This window comes from Manis pentadactyla, chromosome 3 (assembly GCF_030020395.1).
Source record: "Manis pentadactyla isolate mManPen7 chromosome 3, mManPen7.hap1, whole genome shotgun sequence".
Taxonomy (NCBI): domain Eukaryota; kingdom Metazoa; phylum Chordata; class Mammalia; order Pholidota; family Manidae; genus Manis; species Manis pentadactyla.
The window spans coordinates 150599185-150622618 of record NC_080021.1 but is presented as its reverse complement, the minus strand read 5'-3'; the positions used below and the strand labels follow the sequence as shown (position 1 = coordinate 150622618).

General features: G+C 36.3%; 1 protein-coding gene across 1 annotated transcript in view; it reads right to left on the bottom strand.

The window, feature by feature from the left end:
- Positions 1 to 575: 575 nt before the first annotated feature.
- Positions 576 to 23434, bottom strand: part of ALDH1A1 (aldehyde dehydrogenase 1 family member A1) — a 55375-nt gene continuing 32516 nt past the window's right edge. The window contains exons 8-13 of the mRNA XM_036893430.2: positions 21051 to 21153; positions 19294 to 19478; positions 14434 to 14598; positions 11470 to 11627; positions 5786 to 5860; positions 576 to 1189 (exon numbers count right to left, since the gene is read on the bottom strand). Coding sequence (XP_036749325.1) covers positions 1117 to 1189; positions 5786 to 5860; positions 11470 to 11627; positions 14434 to 14598; positions 19294 to 19478; positions 21051 to 21153 — 759 coding nt within the window. The 3' untranslated portion in view covers positions 576 to 1116. The remainder of the gene's footprint in view (positions 1190 to 5785; positions 5861 to 11469; positions 11628 to 14433; positions 14599 to 19293; positions 19479 to 21050; positions 21154 to 23434) is intronic.

Sequence of the window (23434 nt, the reverse complement as noted above, 5' to 3'; positions counted from 1 at the left end):
TTATATAGAATTTTTCCAATGGAACATATCCTAAGAGCCTATGTCGTAGAATCTCTTTTCTCCTTACTAAATCTGCTCCTCGTTAAGGTTCATATCCAAATTTCCTTCATGAGGTTATTCCCAAGGGCCTCAGTTAAAGGTCATTATTACTACCCTTTGGTACATTACCACAATTCTATAGTTTTCAGAATCCTCATTTCCATTATAGGCCCCATTGTTGTTGAATTTTTTTTTGGATGGTGTCTTTGTTTCTATTAAATGAAAGCACCTGGAGGTAATAGACCAGCCACTGTTCACCTGTTTTTTACAACACCTAACTTAGTGCCCAGAACTTTGTAGGAACTCAGTACGTGCTTACTGAAGGGCTAGAACCTCTGTGTCAAATATCTGCTAATTGATTTCAAGAATTGCCCTGGAAACTAAACTATTTTATTTGAGAATGAGTGTATTTGACTTTTATTCTTAAATGTCTCTTTAGGTTTCTTTATGCTCTGCTTAACACTGTTTTTGAGCAACAGGGAGAGCAAATCACCATAACCAAAACTTCTACTGGAAGAATTCAGACTTAACAAGAATCATGCAAGGTTGTTTTTATTAAGCTTTATATTTAGATTACAGCTAAGTATTTCAGGTATTACTTCATTTGACAAGCAGACATGACATTCTAGGAATCATTCTGACAAACTACAATCACTTCACAACTATTGGGAAGAGGAAGAGAACCCATCTAGTCTGAAGTTAACAGGTGTGTTAAGGACCTCAAAGGGTCATGAAAGGAAAGAAGCTAAATGGCAACTGCTACTCTTCTATAAGATTATTATTCTGGACAAATAACTACAAAGTAGAGCACGAGACTGCATCAGAGCTAGAGACATCTTTCATCCAAATCCATCCTTTTTATTACAGGTAGGATGCAGGGGTCATGTAACAGAAGATAAATGATCCTTTGAGAATAAGCTACATGTCATGTTTTCAATGTAGAGTAATGCTACTATGATTAGCTCATGTTAAAAAAAAATCAAGAAAAGAACAACTGTGTGTTTAAAACCCACTACATAAGCGACTGTAGGAGATGCCTAACCATTGAGGGTTCTTCTCTCCATTCTTGTAGTTTCTTCATGAGTTCTTCTGAGAAATTTTCATTGTGACAGTCTTGACCTCTGTGTATTCATGAAAGCCATACTCGCCCCTAGAGAGAAATCCACAGAATTTAGCACAGCAGTGTAAATGTACTGCAGTCCATGATTTGTGCAAGTTTGTTCTTGCTTATCTAGCTAGGGACAAATGGAAAATACTGTCTTTGCACAGAAGCGCTTCAAATAGCAGCCAGCCAACCACAAGGTATCTAGTCTTACATAAATCCTCTTGTGGGGGAAGTTTTTAAACATTTTTTTTTTGCATCTTAAGTGATCATGTACACTCCATTGGTTTTTACAGAAATTGTCTATTTTGACATTATTCTACTTGACTATGAACAAGCTCATCACAAAAAAAGACAATTCAGCCCAACAAGAATTTTATCATTTCTAGTTTAGGTTCAAATGAATATGACAGATGTAGCACAAGAAGAGAAGTAGTACTGTTTAGTTACTTGAGCAGTATAATAAAACTATAAATTCAAGTAGAGATGAGCTTAGCACATTTATTGTTTCTGTTGGCTGGGAAGTCATGAGGGGGCAAAAAAAAAAATATGGCCATGCTTGGTTTTCATCCTAAGGTGCCCTAATATGGCTTGAAACAAAATATTTTCTGGCTGTAGTTTCAACAATATCTTTTGTTTCTTGGGAAACAACAAAAGAAAACACAACAGAATACAATACAAAACCAAAAAGGCTCCGGTCTTTATTGTTAGAGTGCTTTTTTTTTTCTTTCTTTCTTTTCTGTTTGTTTTGTTTTTAAGAGAGGCAGAGGGTTTACTGGCCACATTCAGGCCTTTAGGCTTTTTGTGGTTGGGTTTTCCTGTTCATACAACCCCTGCCATTTTCTTGTATAACTTAAATCCAAGCTGAATGATCAGGAATTAGCCAGAGTCAGTCAGTGAGAAGCGTGGTATCTTGTTATCAGGTCTATTGAGACCTCCTGCCAGTTTTGGAAACTGACTGGTTTACCCATCCTTGAAGAGATAATTAACTAAAAGAATTGGACTAAATTATTCTCTGCATTGTTTTGATGGGAGGGTTAAATTACATGGACCTAAGAGTCCTCTTGAAATCCTAACACTATGTACATGAAGGCTTCCAAAGGAAAAAAAGATCTTGATCCTATTCTACCCCTCCCTTCTGGTTATGCAGACAGGTATATAGAAGACATCTTTTTCTCCTTGGTAACCTAATCCTCTTACACTGATTATTTTCTTGGGCAATTAAGCTTCTGAAAATACCTTCTAAAAGCTTCAGTAGGCATGTTTTTCAAAGTAATTAAAAAGTTTAGCCTCAGTTTTCTGAAACCCATTAAAGGATAATATTTTAGTAAGAATTTTATCTCCCAAAGTTAGATAATCAACCCATGATTTTTGCCAATAGGTGTTCCATTGTATTTTCAGTTACATGGACACTTGAAACTCTCCACACAGTACTCAGTGATTTTGTCATACTCAGGCTGCAGTAAGTCCTGCTTCTTAGTATTATTTGGATACATAGACATTCCTATGTTCCTGATAGAACTGAAAAACATCTGTTTACATTTCTTCTTATCCTTCTGGTCTGTGTGGTTCTGTGCTTCTAAAATCTTCCATGTACCAACCATCCGGGACCTTATTCATCAAATGCTGATTCTGTTTCAGTAGGCCTATGGAGGGTCCTGATACTCTGCATTTCCAACAAACTTCCAGGTGACACCATTGCTTTTGACCCTGGGTCTATGCTGTAGCAATGCGTTACTACTGTTAGTAGTAGTAGTAACCCATTACATCTGTTGTACCCACCCAGAACTGAGCCTGGCACTAATTAAGTAGACACAAAGATAATGTTTGCTGAACTGACTTGGCAAATATAATCAAGCAAAAAATATTCATGCAAGCCCTCTCTATGACAATTCTTACAATAATTTCACACTCCCTTTCTCCAAAGGGGTCAGGAGGAAGGAAGTACCTTGTGATGGAATGTTTGCATTTAACTCATTCCAGCCAGCACCATGATGGGAGAAGCAAAGGGCTGGGCATTCGGCGTCACCACCACATGAACTGGTACACCACTATTTTTGTCTCTTTGAAAACCCTGTTCTCAACTGGTCAATTTGGCCTTTCTCTCTTTGGGGATAAATTGTAACTGAACTCTTGGGAGTCATATGAAGTTATTCATGGCTTCATTAATTCTCTTCAAACATGCAGCAAATGACTTGTTTATTAAGTTCCCCAAAATTGACTTCAGGTAGACATTAACAGTAGCATCCTCAGCTGGAATTTTTGAAGTAAAAAATTACAGCATGACTGTTTTCTTTGAATGTATATATGTAAAGAAGGAAATTATCTAGATCCACATTCCAGATTTTTACAACATGACTGATAGTTGATTCCTACATTCCTTCTCATTTTATTTCTGTCTGCCTCAACCTTAAAGTCTGACCAATTTGTAGTCAATAAAATTGACATGTTTGGTCTACATTAGTTATTTCATCCCTCTTGATGATTTTATCTTCAACATTTCTAGGGAAATGTTTAGATTGCTGCGCCAGCAGTGAACTAACTGTCCTTCAGAATAACCTAACCTTTCTTATAGCTTTTTGTGCAAAGTAATTAGTTCTGCCAAGGGATTCTCCAACGTGGATATTATAAAGGAAAGGAACTCAGAAAGGAAGAAACTATTTGAGTCCCTGCTTTGTGACTGTAAGAATGCTAGGGAATGAACCTGCAGTATGTCATTTAACTCTCACAACCATTTTAAGAGGAATGTTAACATCTCCATTTTAGGTAGGAGGAAATAGAGGTTCTAGAGTTAGACAATGTGAACCAGGTTGCACTGTTAGCAAGTGGTGTAGTCAGGATTCAAATGTAGGTCAGTTAGTCTCCAATTATGTTTTCTCTGCCCTGTCATGCAATTTTAATGACTGATCTTTTGTCACTCTACCTCCCAGCAACATTCCAAAGATATACATGGTTTTTTGTTGCTTTACTAATAAAATTTGAGCCAATTTTCTTGAATTCAAGACTTCTTAACTTGTCTTATTTAACTCTTAAATCATACTTCCCATCCCCATAAATCCCTGCCAGCCAACCAAATTCATGTCCCCTCCACCTGCAATATGTAATGTTCTATTCAAGAATGCCCTCTTCTGTACTTACTGACATCCTCCACTTGTTCCATGCCCTAGATCAAGTCCTATATTTTCTGTGAGATCTTCTCTTATTCTATCAACCGCCATAAAGTTTTTATCTACTGACTTCCCAGTGGGGTTAGAACCAGGGACTCTTAAGCATAGGAAGGAGCTCAGAGACCTTCTGCCTCCTTCTCTCACTAGTATCCCCACCCACAATGGCTAACCTTATCTGATAGATGAAAGCAGAGCATTAGAGAGATACCATAAATGTTATACTCTGGTGGTGCCCAGATTGTCTGACTTGTAATACTGTGCTATGTTTTAACTGCTTTTTTATCTCCATGAGCAATGGCCTCCCAGTCTATTGGTATTTATTTCACTGTGCACACAGCTTGTTTTGCATTATATGTCTTTTTACATATCCCTCCTACCATCACAATTCTATGGAGGATGGAATATGATATCATGTTTCTAGGGCTCCTTGGGCCTTAAGTATACAGCAAGTTCTTAATGAATATATATTGAGAAGGACGATGGATCATTTTATCATTCCCCCTTTTCACTGCCTCCCCAAAGAGAGCTGTTTCATTGTAATTTTGCCGATCTATTTAAATGACAAAATATGTACCTATTTAGTGCTTTCATAACCCTTAAAAGGGAAATTTATTTTTTCTTGCTTTCTATTTAAAAAATGAGCAGCTTTACTATGTTTGATTCCATAAGGTTTGTAGATGATATCTTTTTTCCTCCTGACTTTTAAAATTTAGTGATAAATATAAGAACATTTTAAGAAATAAAATGGTTGAAATTCTTGAATAAAATTGATCAAACATATTTTCTATTTTCTGCATATACATATGTATATTTTTAAAAGTTTATATACCTTGGTCTCAAAAACAACTGAAGGCTCATATACATTTATATATATTTTTTTCAATTTTGTCATGACTCTAAAACATGTTTTCCTTAGTCAAATTTTGCTTTTGGTTTAGATTTTAGTACCAGAAGTAACTCATTCAGGTTACTTTTTAAATTTTAGTAATTTTAAAGTTACTGAGTCTGCATCAATAATATTTCAACAAATGAGAATCATTCCTCTTAAAACTGAAAATATTTTGAGAGAGGGCACCTAATTTATTCAAAAGGTATATTCAAATAACTAGCTCATTCTTATATTTGTGCACTTCTTACAATCACCAATTTGTACTTTCCAACTCCTTTTTGGAAATGATTCCCAAATAGACTGCATTCATATACACAGCAAGCAATTCTAAAAGTAGGCAATATTTTAATAACCAATGTAAGGTGCCTACTATGGTCCCTTGCGAATGGTAGGAACTTAATGTTTCCCCTCTGCCATCACCTCTTTGCACTAATGGTGTAAGTCCAGCATTTAAAAACTATTAGATGGCATGAATATCCAGGAAAGAACAAAGGCAGGTTTTCATTCAAATAGCAACTCTGAATTAATTCCCTGGGAGTGACAAACATTTTTTTTATCAAGGTAAGTAGCTTAATACAAAGTTCTTACAGTTCTCTTCCATTTCCAGACATCTTGTATCCCCCAAAGGGGCACTGGGAAGATACCACACTATAGCAATTCACCCTGCAAAGCAAAGAAGGACTTTATCAATCATACTTAACCTATGAAATAACTCTTAAATTCTGAATTTTAGAAATTCAGAGAGCTCCTTAACAACTCCATTAATTTCAATATAATATATTTATTTTAACAAAAATGTAGCACTGTACCCTAGAGTGCAGAAGTATAACTGTATGTATATATACAGCCTAGAAATAAATAGAATGGTACAACTTTGTGTGTGGATAGTCATTTTAGTGCATCATGTCCCTAAGAAGTTGTGGTATGAATTGTAAAAGACAGAATGGCTAACATGCTATAGGAGAAATCCCATGGGTTGCTAGAGGCTGGAGTTTGTTGGATGCATGTTCTTTATTGCTTATATCCAATAAGCTTCCTAATTCTATATGAGTTTTGTGTTTAACAGGCTAGAATCAATTGTCTTTTGTTTGTCATATGTAGCATATTATTTATGACATAATATGTTGTGTATTAATTAGGTCACTTTTTTCACTAATTGGCTCAATAGATTGCTTAAACAGAGGCCTTGGTGGGACTTAGATCTCACTATTTCTATTTATCCCTTGCCATATTTCATAAAATGTTTAAATATGCTTATGTGAAAAAACATAATTACAAAAACATGAATAATTAGAATTAAAGAAAAAGTTATAAAAGATTAAGACAAGGAAAAAAAGTTAGAATGTAGTTATACAGGACATGACTGATTTGTTTAGCTTTAAATTTCTGGGCGGTTCAAGTGGACAGCAAAATCTAATTACCTATATGGTTGTTATTATGCATGAAAAGAAAAAAATATTATTTAAGGGAGAAACAATGTTCTTTAAAAATATTTTACCCTCCCTTCATGTTATTCTAATATGTGAACAAAAGTATGACTTCCAGATAAATTGTATTATGTTTGAAAGAGTTTAGTTATTTGATCATAAGACAATATTCAGACGTTTTCTCAGTTAAAGCATTTGCTATCCCAATTCCCAGAGCTGCACAGTCTCACTGGATCATAGAGTTCTTACTCAAGTCTCTCTTCCTGGAGTATAGTTCCTTAGATAAAGTTACACTTTCAAAAGACAACTTATCTCCACTTCGTTTAATTGCTCATTCAACTGCAAAATCAGATCCCTACTTTGAAATTATTGGTAAAATCCCAACAGCTCTGGGATTCAATAGTTATCCTGAAAACACCACACAACAACTATATCTGGGACAATGCCAGAACATTATTGTGGTCTTGGATAAGGATATGGTTGTCTCTGTTTTATTAGGAGAGAAAATTCCTGACTGGGGATTCCCATGCCACTGGGTGGGATGTCATATATAAGTTTCTTTCTTACACAGGTATAGAACATTTTCTTGCCCCAAAGTCAAAACTGGAATTGTGTCTTTGTTAAAAAGTGCAGAATATGAATTTGCTCTTGACATTTCAAAGGAAACTAAACTCTTTTAGTATAGGTACATGGAGAAATATTCAGTGAGAGAAAATTGTATGTTCAAAATGATCAGCTTTGCCAACTGATTCTCCTTCTGTGATCCTTTTTTGTTATAAGGTAGGAAGATGCTATGACCACAAACCCTGGCTCTGTGTTTTAGTACCTGGATGATGTAGGGAAAGTTATCTAGCCTCTCTAAGCATGTTTTCTCCTCTGTGAAATGGGAGTAATAATATTTAATGGGACTGTTTCAAGGTGTGAGTGAGATTATATATAGAATGTACTTCTTTTGGTGCTGGGTACATAGTAAGTCAAAATGATATGCATGTAGCACTAGTAATGCTGAATTTTTAAACAATTTTATCATAGAAAGAGTCTACATTAATCACTAGCCATACTGATTATTAACCTTGTTAAAGCTTGTGGCTGTGTGCCAACACAGCATACCCCACCTCCTTGCTGAGGCCACTGGGCATGCCCTGCCTCTTGCACTCTTCTACTGCCTGCATAATGCACCCTGCAATGCTCTCCTGCTGACCCCCTAAAGCTAGCAGGTGCGTGCAGTCCACACAGAGGGTGCCTATTGATTGCTTGACCCTAGTGGCCAGGAGGTTTGTGTTTCTGGGCCTCATGGGACTGTAATAATCAGAAAGACAGCTCTTGGCAGGCTACCACCTCTAGGGCAGTGCAGAGACAGCAGACTGAATGAAGCACATTCCCAGTCTTCCTGTGAGAAAGGCCTGGTACTTCAGCCTGAGGGACAGGCTTCAGTTTTGCCTCACATCTAGAGGCTAGGGAAGTGCTCTTAGGAAATGTAGACAAGAAGAACCCATCTTTGCACTCTTCCTTGCCCTCGCTACAGTGGGTACCTCCCAGAGAGGAGCTTATATGCTCATCTGAAGCTCCAATTTTTGTAACTGTTATTCAGGGGACACCTCCAGATCTTCTGGTCTCGAGGTCAGTAGGTTTACTACTGTGGTCCCATAGGACTGGGTATATCTACATATGTTAAAAGCTACTGCCTGAGGATGTGGCTCCTAATCATCTGAAACTGGGTGCTGACTGAGATCCCTCCCTTTGGAACACTGATTGGTCTTGGCACAGCCTCTACAAGTGGGACGTACCAAGAATAAATCAGGGTGCTTACACAATCATAAGTGTTCAAAAGACAACCAAGAGCTACAGCAAGGTTCATCTCTTATACAAGGCTCCTCTTTCAATAATGCAAGATTAGCTGTTTCACCTAATGCATAGGAACAAACAGAGAGACTCAAGAAAAAATAAGGAAATAGAAGAATATGTAATAAATGGAAGAACAAGATAAAACCTTAGTAAAAGAGTTTAGTGAAATGAAGATAAGTAATCTACCTGATAAAGAATTCAAAGCAATTGTTATAAAGATAGGAGAAGAATGGATGAACATAGTGAGAGCTTCAACAAAGGGATGCAGAATGTAAGAAAGTACCAAACAAAAGCCACAGAGCTGAAGAATATAATAGCTGAGCTGAAAAATACACTAAGAGGAGTTCAACAGTAGATTAGATGGTGACGAAGAATAGATCAGTGATCTAGAAGACAGGGCAGTGGAACTCACCCAAACAGAACAACAAAAAGAAAAAATAGTTTAAAAAGTAAATATTGCTTAAGGGACTTGTGGGACAACATTAAGCAGCATAACCTCCACATTATAGGGGCCACAGAAGAAGAAGAAAGAGAGAAAGGGGAAGAAGACTTATTTGAAGAAATAATGGCTGAAAACTTTCTTAATCTGGGTTAGGAAACAGATATCCAGATCCAGGAAACAGACAGAGTTCCAAGTAAGATGACCCAAAGAGATCCACACCAAGATACATTATAATTAAAATGGGAAGAGTTAAAGGTAAAGAAAGAAATCTTAAAAGCAGCAAGTAACAACAGCTTGTTATGGACAAGAGAACTCAATAATACTAACAGTAGATATTTCAGCAGAAACTTTGCAGGCCAGTTAGTGGCATGATAGATTCAAAGTGCTGAAAGTCTAACTGCAAAGGTGAACCCTTTAGATGAAGCCTCACAGACTTCCCATTAACAAAGAGAAGCCCAAGTTCCTTAATCATGACCTTGAGTGTGGAAATTAGACTGGGTAATTAAAGAAAATGGGAGTTTGCAAACCACAGAAAAGCAAACTAAACAGATACAGGACTCTTAGTTCCCACAAAGGACACAAATAAACCCTTGATTCATGTATCCTTCAGATATTTTGCAGGAATTTAGACCTCAACAAATGCGCTGCCTCCTAACAATAAGCCTCCTGATCCCAGAATAGGTGCAGCCAGAAGACTGACAGCTAAGATTCCTGAAACAATCTTGTCACCTCACCACTGACCAATCAGAAGAATGTGTATGAGCTGATTATATACCCTGCGATCCTTTCCCATAATTTTTCCCTTAAAAACCCCTGCTTGCAACTGTACAGAAAGTTTGGGACCTTGGGCAACAGCCACCCAAGCTCCTTGCATGGTGCCCTGAAATAAATGCTCACTTTCTTTCACTACATCCCTGTGTCAGTGTTTGGTTTATTGTGCATCAGGTGAGTGGACCCAGGTTTGCTTAATTCAGTAACAAAAAGAAAAAACTCCAATAGAGAATTCTCTACCAGCAAGGTTATCACTACTTAATGGCCTTACAAGAAATGTTAAATGGACTCCTTTAAGCTGAAAAAAAAGAAGGTACATATTAGTAATAAGAAAGTATATTAAATTTAAAAGCTCAGCAATGAAGATAAATGTATGGTAAAGGTAGTGGATTAATCATTTATGAAGCTAGTATGAAGGTTAAAAGACAAAAGTAGTAAAATTAACTATAATAATTAGTTAAGGAATACACAAAATAAAAAGATGTACAATGTGACATCAAAAACATAAAACGTGGAGGGGGGACTAAAATTGCTAGTATTTTAGAATGCATTCAAACTTAAGTTACTATCAAGTTAAAATAGACTGCTATATATGTGAACCTCGTGGTAACCACAAAAAAACCTATGTTAGATTCACAAAAGATAATGAGAAAGGAATCTAAAGATAACACTAAAGAAAGGCATCAAACTACCAGAGAAGAGAGCAAGAGAAGAAGAAAGGAACATAAAGGAACTTTTCCACAGAGACATTTTTTTCCACAAAAGGCATACAGATGGCCAACAGCCACATGAAAAGATGCTCGTTACTAATCATCAGAGAAATGCAAATCAAAACCACAGTGAGATTTCACTTCACACCTTTTAGAATGACTAGTACCGAAAAGACAAGAAATAATAAAATTTGGTGAGGATATGGAGAAAAGGGAACCTTTGTGCACTATTGGTGGGAATGTAAATTGATGCAGCCACTATGGAAAACACTATGGAGGTTCCTCAAAAAATAGTCCAGTAATTCCACTTCTGATATTTATCTGAAGAAAATGAAAACAGTATTTTTGAAAAGATATATAAATCCTCTATTCATTGCAGCATATTTACAATAGCCAATATATGGAAACAACTTAAGTGTCCATTGATAGATGAATGAATTAAAAAGATGGGGTATTTACACATACAATGGATTACTAGTCAGCCATTAAAAAGAAGGAAATCTTTCCATTTGTGACAACATGTATGGACCTTGAGGGTACTATGCTTAGTGAAATAAGACAGAAAGACCAATACCATATGGTTTCACTTATATGTGAAATCTAAAACTCAAAACAAATAAGAAAACAAACCAAACAAAACAAAACTCATAAAAACAGAGAACATACTGGTGGCTGCCAGAGGGGAAGTGGGCTGGAGGGTGGGAGAAATGAGTGAAGGGGGTCAAGAGATACAAAGTTCCAGATATAAAATAAGTAAGTCATGGGGATAGTGCCACAGGGCAACTTCAGTCAATAACGTTCTAATACATATTCAAAAGTTGCCAAGAGAAAAAATCTTAAAAGTTCTCGTCCCAAGGGGAAAAAATACTATAACTTTATATGTGACTGATGATAATTAGATTTAATTGTGGTGATTGCTTCACATTGTATACAAATACCAAATTATTATGCGACACACCTGAAACTGATATAATGTTATATGTCAATTTTATGTCACTAAAATTTTTTTTAATGGCTCAAAATAACTTTTCAATGTTAATCACATTGAAAAGGCAATATCACATCAGTTTGACTTACCACACTGTCCCAGACTGCAGAGCAGAGGAGACTGTAATAGCTTTGTCAAGGTCTTTGGTAAAGATTCCTGCTGATAAGCCATAAAGAGTATTATTTGCTCTCTTGATGACATCATCTAAAGATTTAAACTTCATGATTTGCTGCACTGGTCCAAATATCTATATTACAAGAAATGAATGAATGAAATCACAGTAATATGTTAAAACTAAATATTTTAAATGGTATTGTAGTGTTTTCCCCTAGAAACTATCCTAACTTGATTAAGATTCTTTTTTACTTCTCATCATAAACCTTTGTGTAAGAATCAAAATGGTAGCTTCTGGAATGGGAGGTTAACACAGGCAAGGTCCTTGTCAAACTCTCTTTGGAACAAGATGAGGTACAAATAAATAAGGCGATACTCATTTTCCAGATGTTGGAATTAGTCTTCCAAGAACCTACCATTGTGTATGAAATCATTAATTTGAGAGTTTTTTTCCATTTAAGAACATTTTCCATTCTCTCTCTAGTTTTCCTCATCTTCCAAGTCACTACATTAATAGCTAACCTGAAAAATCAATGCTTGCTTACTAGATAAGTGAACAAGCAATAATTGATAATAATCATAATGTTTTAAGTATCACTGTACCATCAATATCAACTGTTCTAATGGAACTTAGAACTTTTCATATTTGGTGAAATTAGGTGAAACAATATGACTTTTTTTCAGATCAACTCTTCAGTGGAATTTTATGCAACTTACATACATCAGTGATTCATGACTACAAGAGCTCAAATCCACAACCAGCCCATACCAACCACAGCATGAGTTCATTGGCAAAGGCTTTAATCAAAAGACAGGAAACTGAAATCACAATTTGTACATTCCAGCCTAACTAGCTCTTTTACTTTTCCTAGAATTTCTAGTTAGCTCAAGTCCCAATTCAACTCATTCTGTATCTCATGCCAAGGTGAGAGAGAAACACTGGGTTTTCCTTGAAACATGAAGCTCCTATAATCTATTTCCTAAAACATATGTTAAAATTAAATAAAAGAGGGGCTTCTCAGAGTGTTAACAGAATTTTCTCAGAAATGTAAGTTAGGGGAGATAAAAATCAGAAAAGATAAAACAGTTTTCTGCTGTTCATCTTTGATCTAAGTGTTAGGGGTGACTTAAGTCTTATACTTTATATAAAAATTAACCTAAAATAGAGCACAGGCTTAAATGTAAAACATAGGCTATAAACCTGTAGAAAAATAAAAAACACACAGGAAAATGTCTTTTGGATCTAGGAGTAAACAGAGTTCATAGAACCAAAACACACTACTCATTAAAGGAGAAATGGATAAATTGGACTTCCTCAAAATTAAAAACTTTGTTCTGAGAAAGACCTTGCTAAGATGAAAACAGGTTATAGACTGGTTGAAAGTATTTGCAAATCACATATCCAAAAAAAGACTAGCATCTAGAATATATAAAGAAGTTGGAATAGGCTCATGAAAAGATGTTCACTATCATTAGCCATTAGGAAAATTCAAATTTAAATCATAATGAGCTATCAAACCTATCAGAATGGCTAAAATTAAAAATAGTTATACCACCATGTTAGCAAAGATGCAGAGAAACTGGATTACTCACACTGTTAATGGGAATGTGAAATTGTTCAGTTACTCTGGGAAACATTTTGGCAGTTTTTTAAAAACTTGCATCAATAATATGCCCCAGCAATTGACTTCTGGCACTTATCCCAGGGAAAAATAAAGACTTGTGTTGATATAAAACCTGTATCCTGTTGTTTATAGCAGCATTATTCATAATAATCTCAAACTGGGAACAACTCAGACATTCTTCAGTGGGTGAATGATTGGACTGTGGTATTTCTGTACTATGGGATACTACTCAGCAATAAAAAGAAACAGCTATCCTTAAGTGCAACAACTTAGATGAATCAATAGAGAATTATGCTGGATGAAAAACATGCTAAAATGTTGCATGAAGTATGAATCCACTTTTGTAACATTCTTGAAATGAAAAAGTTACAGTAATGGATAACAGATTAGTGTTTAAGAGAAAGCCAAGGGTTAAGGATAGGATAGGAGGGCCATGGATTTGGCTATTAAAGGGAAGCATAAGGGGTTCAAGTGGTGATGAAATATTCTGTGTCTTGACTGTATCAATGCAACATATTTGCTATGATGTTATACTGTAGTTTTTTGTTTGTTTATAGTATCTTTATTTTTAACAGTTCCAAAATGGGAAGAAGCAAATGTTTGTGAACTGGCAAATGGATAAACTGTGATCCATGTGTAGCATAAATATTACTTAGCAATAAAAAAGTAACAAAATTTTGATACATACAACTTGGATCAATCTAGTGTATTATGCTAAGAGAAGGAAGTCAGACTCAGAATGACACATAACGTATCTCATTTATATGAAAGTTCTGAAAAAGACAGAAGTATAGGGATGGGGAAGAAAACGAATGGTTGCTAGGAGCTGGAGAAGGGGTTAAATATGATTATACTGTAGCTTTATTCCATGTTACCACTGAAGGAAATTTGGTAAAGAGTACATGGGATCTTTCTGTATTATTTCTCACAGCAGCAATTTAATCTACAATTAACACAAAATAAGAAGTTGAATTTTAAAAAACTGCATGTCACTTTCCCTTTTCAGTTATTTTCAAATATATTATTTCCAAAGGAGGAAAAGCAACAATGAAGAAGGAATTTTCTTGTCTATTACTATAAGGCTGTGGGGGAAGCCCCTAGAAATTGCTAAGCATCTTAATCTGTGTTTGGCCCATGAATTCCTTACTATATTTGGTCTGGATTACAAATAACTTTAACAGTTACCCATAACAGTATTGAAGAGTAACTTTTACTGAGAAAGATGTTCAAAGTAAAGAATTTTGAAGGGATACTTTGCATATGCACATGCAAAACAGGGCAACAAAGGGAACAGAACAGAATGAAACCACGTACCTCCTCCTTGGCGATGCGCATCTCATCTGTGACATCAGAGAAAACGGTAGGTTGGATAAAGTAGCCTTTGTTCCCCCATGGGCCTCCACCACACTGCAGTTTGGCCCCTTCTTTCTTTCCACTCTCAATGAGGTCAAGTATTTTTTCATATTGCTCCTTATCAATCTATTTGAAAAATATCACATGAAAAGGAAGATAGTAAATTAGCACCTTGTAAAGGCAATGCATTGCCTGGCCTATTAATGAGGAATTCAAAATTCTAGGATATATTTATGAAGTCAAATATTCCATCAAAACAGCTGACAGAGGCTCAGATTCTTTGGGCATATTTTATTCTCCTGACTTTTTCTGAGAAAAACAAAAACAAAAGCCTTGAAGCCTTGAAGACAGGTACGTGTATTTCATATTTGTTTGACGATTACGTGAGAAAAGTGTATTGATGCTGCAGACACATGGAAACCTTTTTTCACAACTGTCATTTATTTAACATTGGAAGAAATGCCTGTTAATAACCAAACACCCTACCTGGAAACTGTAGCCCTAACTGAAAAAAAACAGTGAAAAGAGAAAAAGAGAACAGCAGTACTGGTTTAAGGAAGTATGGCAGTTGGAAAGAGATGTTCTGGGACTTTCGGAAGACTCCTAGACCTCCTTTGGGCCCTCCTCGCGCCTGACCATCCCCTCTGGTCCGATTCATGCTGACCACAGCCTGGTCCTCCCCCCCAGTTTAGGGCCCCCTGGGGCAGTCAATAGATTTGCTTCCAATTTCTGTTCTGTCCTGAGTGTTACCATCCTGCTTCAGTAAGTGGGCCCCATCTGAATACCTGACAAGAATTACAGAACTTAAATGGTTTGTGTGACAATTTTTTAGTCCGGAAAAAAAAATGAGTCCAGAGTTCTGGCTGAAAACACCAGGGTTGCATACCTCTCCTCCATGCCCTGGAATTGGGGAATTCCTGTTTTGGAAGGCTGAATATGGGTGATTTTTGGACTCTCACTGAATGGTAAAAACTGCTTTGTCTCAGATGTGGCCAGGCTTCAATTTTAAAGGAAAAACTTCAGAGTTCCAGAAGGTAAGGTTGGGGCCTCCTGTTTAACTTGTCCTATTTAAAAGGTATTGTCCTTTATCTTCTTTTTTTGACTTCTGCAATCTCTCCCATCTTCCAAGGCCCAGAAAAAAGGTTTCATAGACTTTTAACTGCATACAACCTGGGCCCCATATCCAATTAGATGAAGTGCTACCTGAAAACAAAAACTGTTTTATAAAATCTGGCCCAGTATTTTTTACAGGGTTGCTTTGTGCTCCTTCATGCACAATATTAAACTGAATGTTCCTTCATTTTCAGTAGGTCAAATAAATTGAAGTGTTTGTTTAATAAGTGTTGATTTGATATTTAAATTATTGCATAGTATTTAAAACTAAGCAGTGTTGTTATGTTAGTTAGCTCCACTTGATTAAACTTCTAATTCGTTAGTAAATAGTTCAAGAATCCATGTACCTTCATGCTAAGCTTTTCTGGCCAGTTCCAAAATATTAATCTGACTATGCACTTAAAAAACATGATTTTGGGGGTTTTTATTTCAAGATGGGTTTCCCAAGTAAGAGTTTTTCCCTGTCTGTGACCAGAGAAGGTATTTGGTGACAACCCTACCGTGCTTATGCTGTGGGAGATAAAGGGTAAAAGGATTTGTTTATTGCAAAACTGAGATGGGCACTAACTTCTAAAAATGTAGGAATTCATAGTTTCGTGTTCAAATAATGACAGTGTAGTCCTACAGCCAGCAGCTGTCATTACTCTGTAGCAAAATGCACTTCTTGGGCCTCACCCTGGACATACTACATCAGAGTTTGCATTTTCACAAGACCCTCCGGTGATTCACATGCACAGGGAAGATGGAGAACATTGCTCTAGAGTTTAGGACCAGTGACAGAAATTTCCAGTTATGCTTAGGGACATACTCCATTGGGTCTGGCTTATTTTGGTTCACCATAAACACAAACCTTTTTCATAAGGTTTCAGATTGACCATATCTGAATTTGGCCCTCTTTTTGGTCGTCAGGAACTTCTCAGTGATGCTAGGATGTAGCAGGGGCTCTATACTGTGCAATGGGCCATTAGCTCACGGACACGGCTATGAAATGTAATAGGGCATGATATTGTTTTAACACTCCCAAAGTGTACATTTTGATATGCTCAAATGTACAAAATCTTTTTTTCCTTTGGGTTAATGAGTTGAAAAAGAAGATAAATTGAGAAATGACAGTGACAAATCTCTCAAACTGCTTGGAAACCATAGATCAATAAAAGCAATGAGAATAGACATATGAAGTTATTGACCTGTGATAATAGTTGTCACCCAAGATAGGTATGAGTGGATGCATGTGATTCTCATTTATTTAACAGACATTTGAGCATGCACTGTGAACCAGGTACTCAGATAGATGTTTTATATAGATATCTCATTTCACTACACAGTAACCCCTCAAGATGGTTATTACTACTTCCATTTTACAGATGAGGAAACAAAGCCTCAGGGAAGTTAGATTTAAAATCCAGTCTCTAACTCCAAAGCCTATCTCTTCACACTGGGATAAAATGTGACTCTGCTGATAATGTTGTTTTATTCTGCAATTTATGTAGATAACATCACTTCTTTTTTCAAAAGAAAATACTGATTTTTCCAAGTTTTTAAGGAAATTCACATTTTGGTCTATGAAATCAAACTGAAAGAGCCCTTTACTAATGAAGAATTTATATATATCTCTCTATATATATATAATATATATGTGTATTATATATATTATATATATATAAGCTCTTCCTTAAAACAACAGATACATAATTTTAAGGGTAAAGAAGCCCCATGGGCTTTTCAAGATTTTAGTTCTCAAAGTGTCAACAAGGCTACTTATTCACTGCAATCTGTGACAAAATTATTTTCATTTATAGGGATTAAAATAATATATTAAGCAGCTAAATCACTGGATTATTTTCTTAGGAATCTTATGAATAGGAATTTTCTTAAAGTCCACTTAAAATTTTTTCTCTTAGAAATAAAAATGTGTTCTAGATCAATTTTTGAGCTTCTGATTGACTTGTGCAGATCACTTAGGGGTATTGCCCCACAATGTTCAATATTAAGTTGTCTTAGATATTCTATTCCCTTTCCTTCCCCCTCTCTTTCCCTCTCTTTTTCAGAGCCAACTCTATCTATCTATCTATCTATCTATCTATCTATCTATCTATCTATCTATCTATCTACCTATCTATCTATGTATCTATTCAGCTATCAATCATCTATCTATCTACTTATAGATACACCAAATGGGAAAAGTGCTTTGTTTTTACTTGGGTTAATAGATATTTAGAGAGAGACAATCACAACTGAAAACTTAGAATTTCATCTTTTCTTGGAATGAGAGACCAAGTCAGAATTGAATTAGATAAATATCTTGGCACTCATTTGCAAAGGTACCAAATATGAACAAAGTTAGCAATTAACACAAAGACAAAAATAAAATATAATGGGATTAAGATAAAACAACTTATTACTTTATTTGCCAGCTACATTATTTTAGGGCTTTTAGGTTTCAATATTTGTCATTGCCTAAATCCTAAGATTATCATACTTGGATATCTTGGCATGAGCAGGAAAATCCAAGCCAGCACCTGAGTTTTAACTAATCCTCACTGTGAACTCCATAAGGTCAGGTAGCACAACCCCTTTGCTCCTTTTGGCATTTCCAGGAACCAGTCCCAGGGCTCAGCTGATAGTGTTCAATAAACTTTGGTTAATCAAATTTATTTTTGGCTTAACAAATAAGTCAAGGATAGTGTTTGTTTCAAATAAAAAGCATGGAAAGGTGTATAATTTTTAGTGTTAAAGACAAAAGCCTCTAAGTTTAATAGCCAGACTCAAGAACAGGATTTCTCAACTGTGGCCCTATTGGCATTTTGAGCCAGATAACTCTTTGTCTTGGAATTGTCTGTGCATTATAAAATGTTTTGTAGCTTCTCTGACCTCTTCTCACTAGAAGCCAGTTGAACCAGCCCTCTCCCCTGGTTTTTGTGATGACTAAAAATGTCTCAGATATTGCCAAATGTCCCTTTGGGGGAGAGAGAGGAAAATTGAGCCCAGTTGAGAATCACTGTTCTAAATCAAGATCCCAAAGGGCAGGAGTAAAGTCAGAACCAAAGACTCAGGAACTTTCATAACAGACAAGGAACAGAGAAGTGTGTAGGGCAGAGGGAAAGGTGGCCTTTGTATAAGAGAGACACTCCTCTTGATAATGGTTCTAAGTAGACAGAAGAATATGGCAACTCTAGGGAACAGCTGGGCTTTACCAACAAAAATGTGAAGTTTGCCACAAACTCAGAAACTCAGGACTTTCAGGACACTTGTGCTACCGTAACAAGGTTAGTTACCTTGAGTACCTGAAGACTCTGGAGAGGACTTAGAGGCATGCTACCGCCTGTATCTGTGAGATGGAAGCTGAGACAAAGGCCACATTTGGGGGGGAAAATGGGATTGAATAGGAACTTCCAAGTGGATAGAAAACTGAATAGAGACATCAAGAGGTAGGCAGATTGAGGAGAACAAGAAATTTACAGCATTTAAAATTTTTCCTCGTATTTTAAATTTCCAACACACCCCTTACACAGTTTTGCAACATGAAAACTGGGCAACACCAAAACGAGGGGGATTTAAAGCTATGGTTTTTTCAATCACCAAACTGATACAGTGTCGTCACCTAGGAAGACTCATGGCTGGAAGTAATCTTGTTCAGTAAAATCTAGACCTACAGAGGATACTTTATTCTTGGTCCCTGGAATGCTGTTCTTTTTATTGGATACTCACTTGAGGGCCTTGATTGACTCCCGGGGTCAGAGGATTTCCAAGAACATACTTTTTAGCCCGTTCAACACTCCTTCGAACAAACTCATCGTAAATCGACTCTTCCACGAAAAGCCTGGACGCTGCTATGCAACACTGGCCCTGGTGGTAGAATACCCCTTGGTGCGCAAACTCAACGGCGTTGTCCACTGCAGAGAACACATTCATGTTAAAGAGGAGATATTTCTAAAGATTATCTATTTTTGTACATCTTTCTCAAAGGCATTGTGGTGGCAGAGAAAAATCCTGTTATATAGTCAGACGTAGATTCAATAAATTCTACCTCGTACAAGCCAGGTGACAAATGAACTTTTTTGATTCTTTATTTGCCATGGATTTGAAAACAACAAATGATAAGAGTCTGAAAAAAATGGTGGTTCTCATTATAATTTAATGTGGACATTACCAAGAATGTAGGAAGTGTCCTAAGATCACATTTCACAGCAAATGATTCTTACTAATATCTCCATTTATAAAGTTAGGTGACTGTGACTATTTCTTTCAGGCCTCAGGTTCTAACTAAGTGACAAAGAAAATGTGAAATATTCATTGCATTAAGTAATTTCTAAGAAAACATTCTTAGATACGTGGATCAATAGAAAAATGAATATTCCTGAAAAAAAATAACATTCACTATTGCTCCGAAAGCTTTCGACTCTATTCTAGGACAAATATTTTCCAGCTCTATTTAAAGTATGCCATGTTATTTTATATATATGCCTATAAGCTCTTCTTATCATTGTATTTAAGATGGCAGAATGGGTATTCAAGGGGAGTAGTAGGTAGCTTTATTAGCAGATTCTAACCAATCAGAAGAAAACTTTCTTTGTGTTAAAATTATCTGAATGTTCAAGATTTAGTTCAACATTACAGCAATTGGGTATTATTACATTTATTCTGTGAACTAACATCACCTACTTAAGTTGAAGTGGAAGCATTTTATAGAGAGGTTTAGTCAATCAGGAATGTTGTCATATTTGTAGACTATCTCATGAGGTAGTGTGCTCTAAAACGCTTCAGTTAATATCACAATAACACGAGAGGCCAGTTCCATAAGCCTTTTGTGTTTATTGCCTCATACCGATAATGCAGTTGTTAAACAGAGTTAGAGAAATGTCTGACCATCTGTTTCTGCTAACTGAGGAAATAATTGTGGGATTCTACTCAAGAATGTAATCAGAGTGAACTTGGGATATTGTATAGTGGAGTCATATCATAATTATAGATTTAATATATGTAAATTCAATTACACTTGCTAGAAAAAAAAAGAGAGATTGTTAATAGATTGTCATTTTCTTCTGGTCATTTCATTTAATGAAGGTTAGACCCAGAGGGAAGGGAGTTGCCAAATGTAAAACTTCCCATTCCCCAATTGGTCTCAGCCCAACATATCTGAGGCCATCCTACCATGCTTAAAGCAATGTTAATATTTAAAGATGTGGAGTCTCAAAAGACACATCATGGTCCCTAAATACAAAACAGTTTGTTTCAAGTTCAGCTGAGAAAATGGTAATTTATTCCAAACCAGAAGGGAATTGTACCTGTGTTAGACTTATCCAGGTGTTATAACTTTAGGATAGTTGAAGAGATTTTCAAGAGTAATTTTCGGCCCTTTGACCTTAGAAGCAAACCCTTTCGAAAACTTTGTATGGCATTGTATGGCACGACCAGACACCAGACAAGGTGAAGGGCAGAAAGTCAGCAGAGTGGCCTTTACTCACAGTCGGCGTCAGCAAGCACGATGCAGGGGCTCTTGCCCCCGAGCTCCAGGGTCACCCTCTTCAGGTTGCTCATCCCAGCGGCTTGTTTGATCATTTTGCCAACCTGAAATGGAACATTACAAAAGAGGAGGCTTAATCTGCTTTCATGAAGGCAGGTTCATTTAGCATTTAAAATTTATACAATGTTTGGGCCACGGTGAAGTGTCATTAGGGAGAAATACTGAATGGCATCTTTCAAGAATTTGTACCTTCAGATATCAAAAGCTCCTCCATTCAAGCATAAACATGATGAATCAGAAACACACTCATGAGAAAAGATATATAGAACATGATAGCTGATCTTGAGGTATGTGGTTAGACGGGGTTATTTTTCATTTTAATCAGAGCTTCATGTTTCTACCAATTGATGTGACTGACATACCATGATTCAACCATACCTTACCTATTGACTTCATTCTTCTACTGAAGTCCAGAAAGCTCTATCCAGACACACTAGCATATCACTCCTCCCTGACTCTCTCATCTCTCTTCCTCCTTGTACACCTGCCCTCCCCTCCCCTGGGGTCCAGCTCAGCTCTTAGCTCCTGTGATGCCTTCTCTGATGACTCTAGGCAGACGTGAACGACCGACCTTTTCTTCCTCTGACCTTCCAAAGTCGTAAGAACCCTTTCAGATTCTCCCTTGGATTGTATTATTTGTATCTGTATCAATTTCTCAAACAGATGTCACCTCCTTGTTAGCGGTGACAATGTCCTATCATTACATCTGACTGGTCCCTCACAGTGACCTTCCTTGAGTGTTGACTGACTGACAGATCTTTCTTTCTCTTTCTGTCTCGGTCTCTCTCTTTCTCCCTCTTTTCCACTGTCCCTCCACACCTTTGAAGAGTGGAATTAGAAGAAATACATTGGATCTGTGCTCTGTGCTGCTACTAAAGTTAGCTGCAATCCTACGGTTCTGGTTTCTTCTTTAATGCTAGTTGCCTCTCTTCAGAGAGAGACATTGTTTTCTTTTTTTTTTTTTTCCTTTTTCTTTGTGGATCACTTCCCAGCAAGATTATTTTCTGTAAGTTGTTTTATTTTTCCATTTCTAAAAGTTGGCCTGTTTAAGGACTATTTCTCTTTATTATTTTTATTGAAGTTTTAATACACTAAAATGGTCTTTGCTTTTCTTTTTAAGAAATGATTCATTTCATCTTGCTTCTTTTATTTGGATCTAGTTTCCTACTCTATACATCAGATTTTAATAAAAAGTTTCTGTCTCAGCTGAACAAAAGATGGGTAGATGCTTGCTGAGTATATGTTTAAATTTTAGGTGGCTACTGAACTGACTGCTACTGTGCATTGCAGAGCAGAGCACTAATCAATCTGCTATTGTTTTATCTAATTTAAACACTTTATACACTAAATCCAACCCTTATATTTAGGTTAATAAAATAACTCAAAGTAGACTTACAGTGGAGAATCCTGTCTGAAATTTCTCTTTTCCCCCATTTTTTTTCCAGAGCATACTTCTTGTGACTACTTTCAAAAACTTTTCATTTAAGGCGATTAAGAATTTTCTACTTCCTAGATGATATTCTCTGCCTTTCCTCCTCTGAATTCTCCACATTCTTTATGCCATTTTTTTCTTTTGTTTTCTGCTCCTTTCTCTTTTTTTTTTTTTTTTTAACTTAGAAGAGCTTACTGGAAAAAGTTTGTTAAAGTAGATAATTTTTGTCTTGGGGAAGGGAGTAAATCAGAGGCATTTTTCTAACAGCTACAGATGTCAAGAGAACTAGTGGGAGGAATGGTTAGAAGTAAGAAAGAAGGAGAAAGGTTACAATTCAGCTTAGCTGAAGTCCAGATGGCAAATTAAAGGTTTGTTTGAGTTTTCCCAAAGGTCTAACTAGTGCCAGAACAAGGAAACATCCATTTTTGCCCAAAGATTTTGGTTCCTTATTTGGAAAAAAGTAAAGGTTCATTATTTTTCTCAAAGAGGTCTGCAATGAAGAAAAGATAAGAATGATTAAGATAGTATGTTCCATGATATTGTGGCATGACCTTGTAGGGCAGAAGCAGCAAGTGTTCATGAAAATGTTCCAACCTACCACATCCTAGGCAACGTGGGTTGGATTCCGTCTTGGATAAGCCCAACAGAACATTAGAATCCTTACCTTGCCAGAAGCATTTTTAGAATGAGGGTCATTGCTACAATGACCATGAAAGATACCGTCTGTTGTTTGCCTCTTTCATGGTGTCTGGTAAGTTCCCTACTACCTGCCAAGCAATAAACCAGAAGCTAAAAGCGAACCCATAAAGACTGATTTTTCTGTGTGGCTTCTAAAACCATCCTAATTATTTCATATTTGATTCTTTAGTACTTAATTCACATTTAATCCTTTA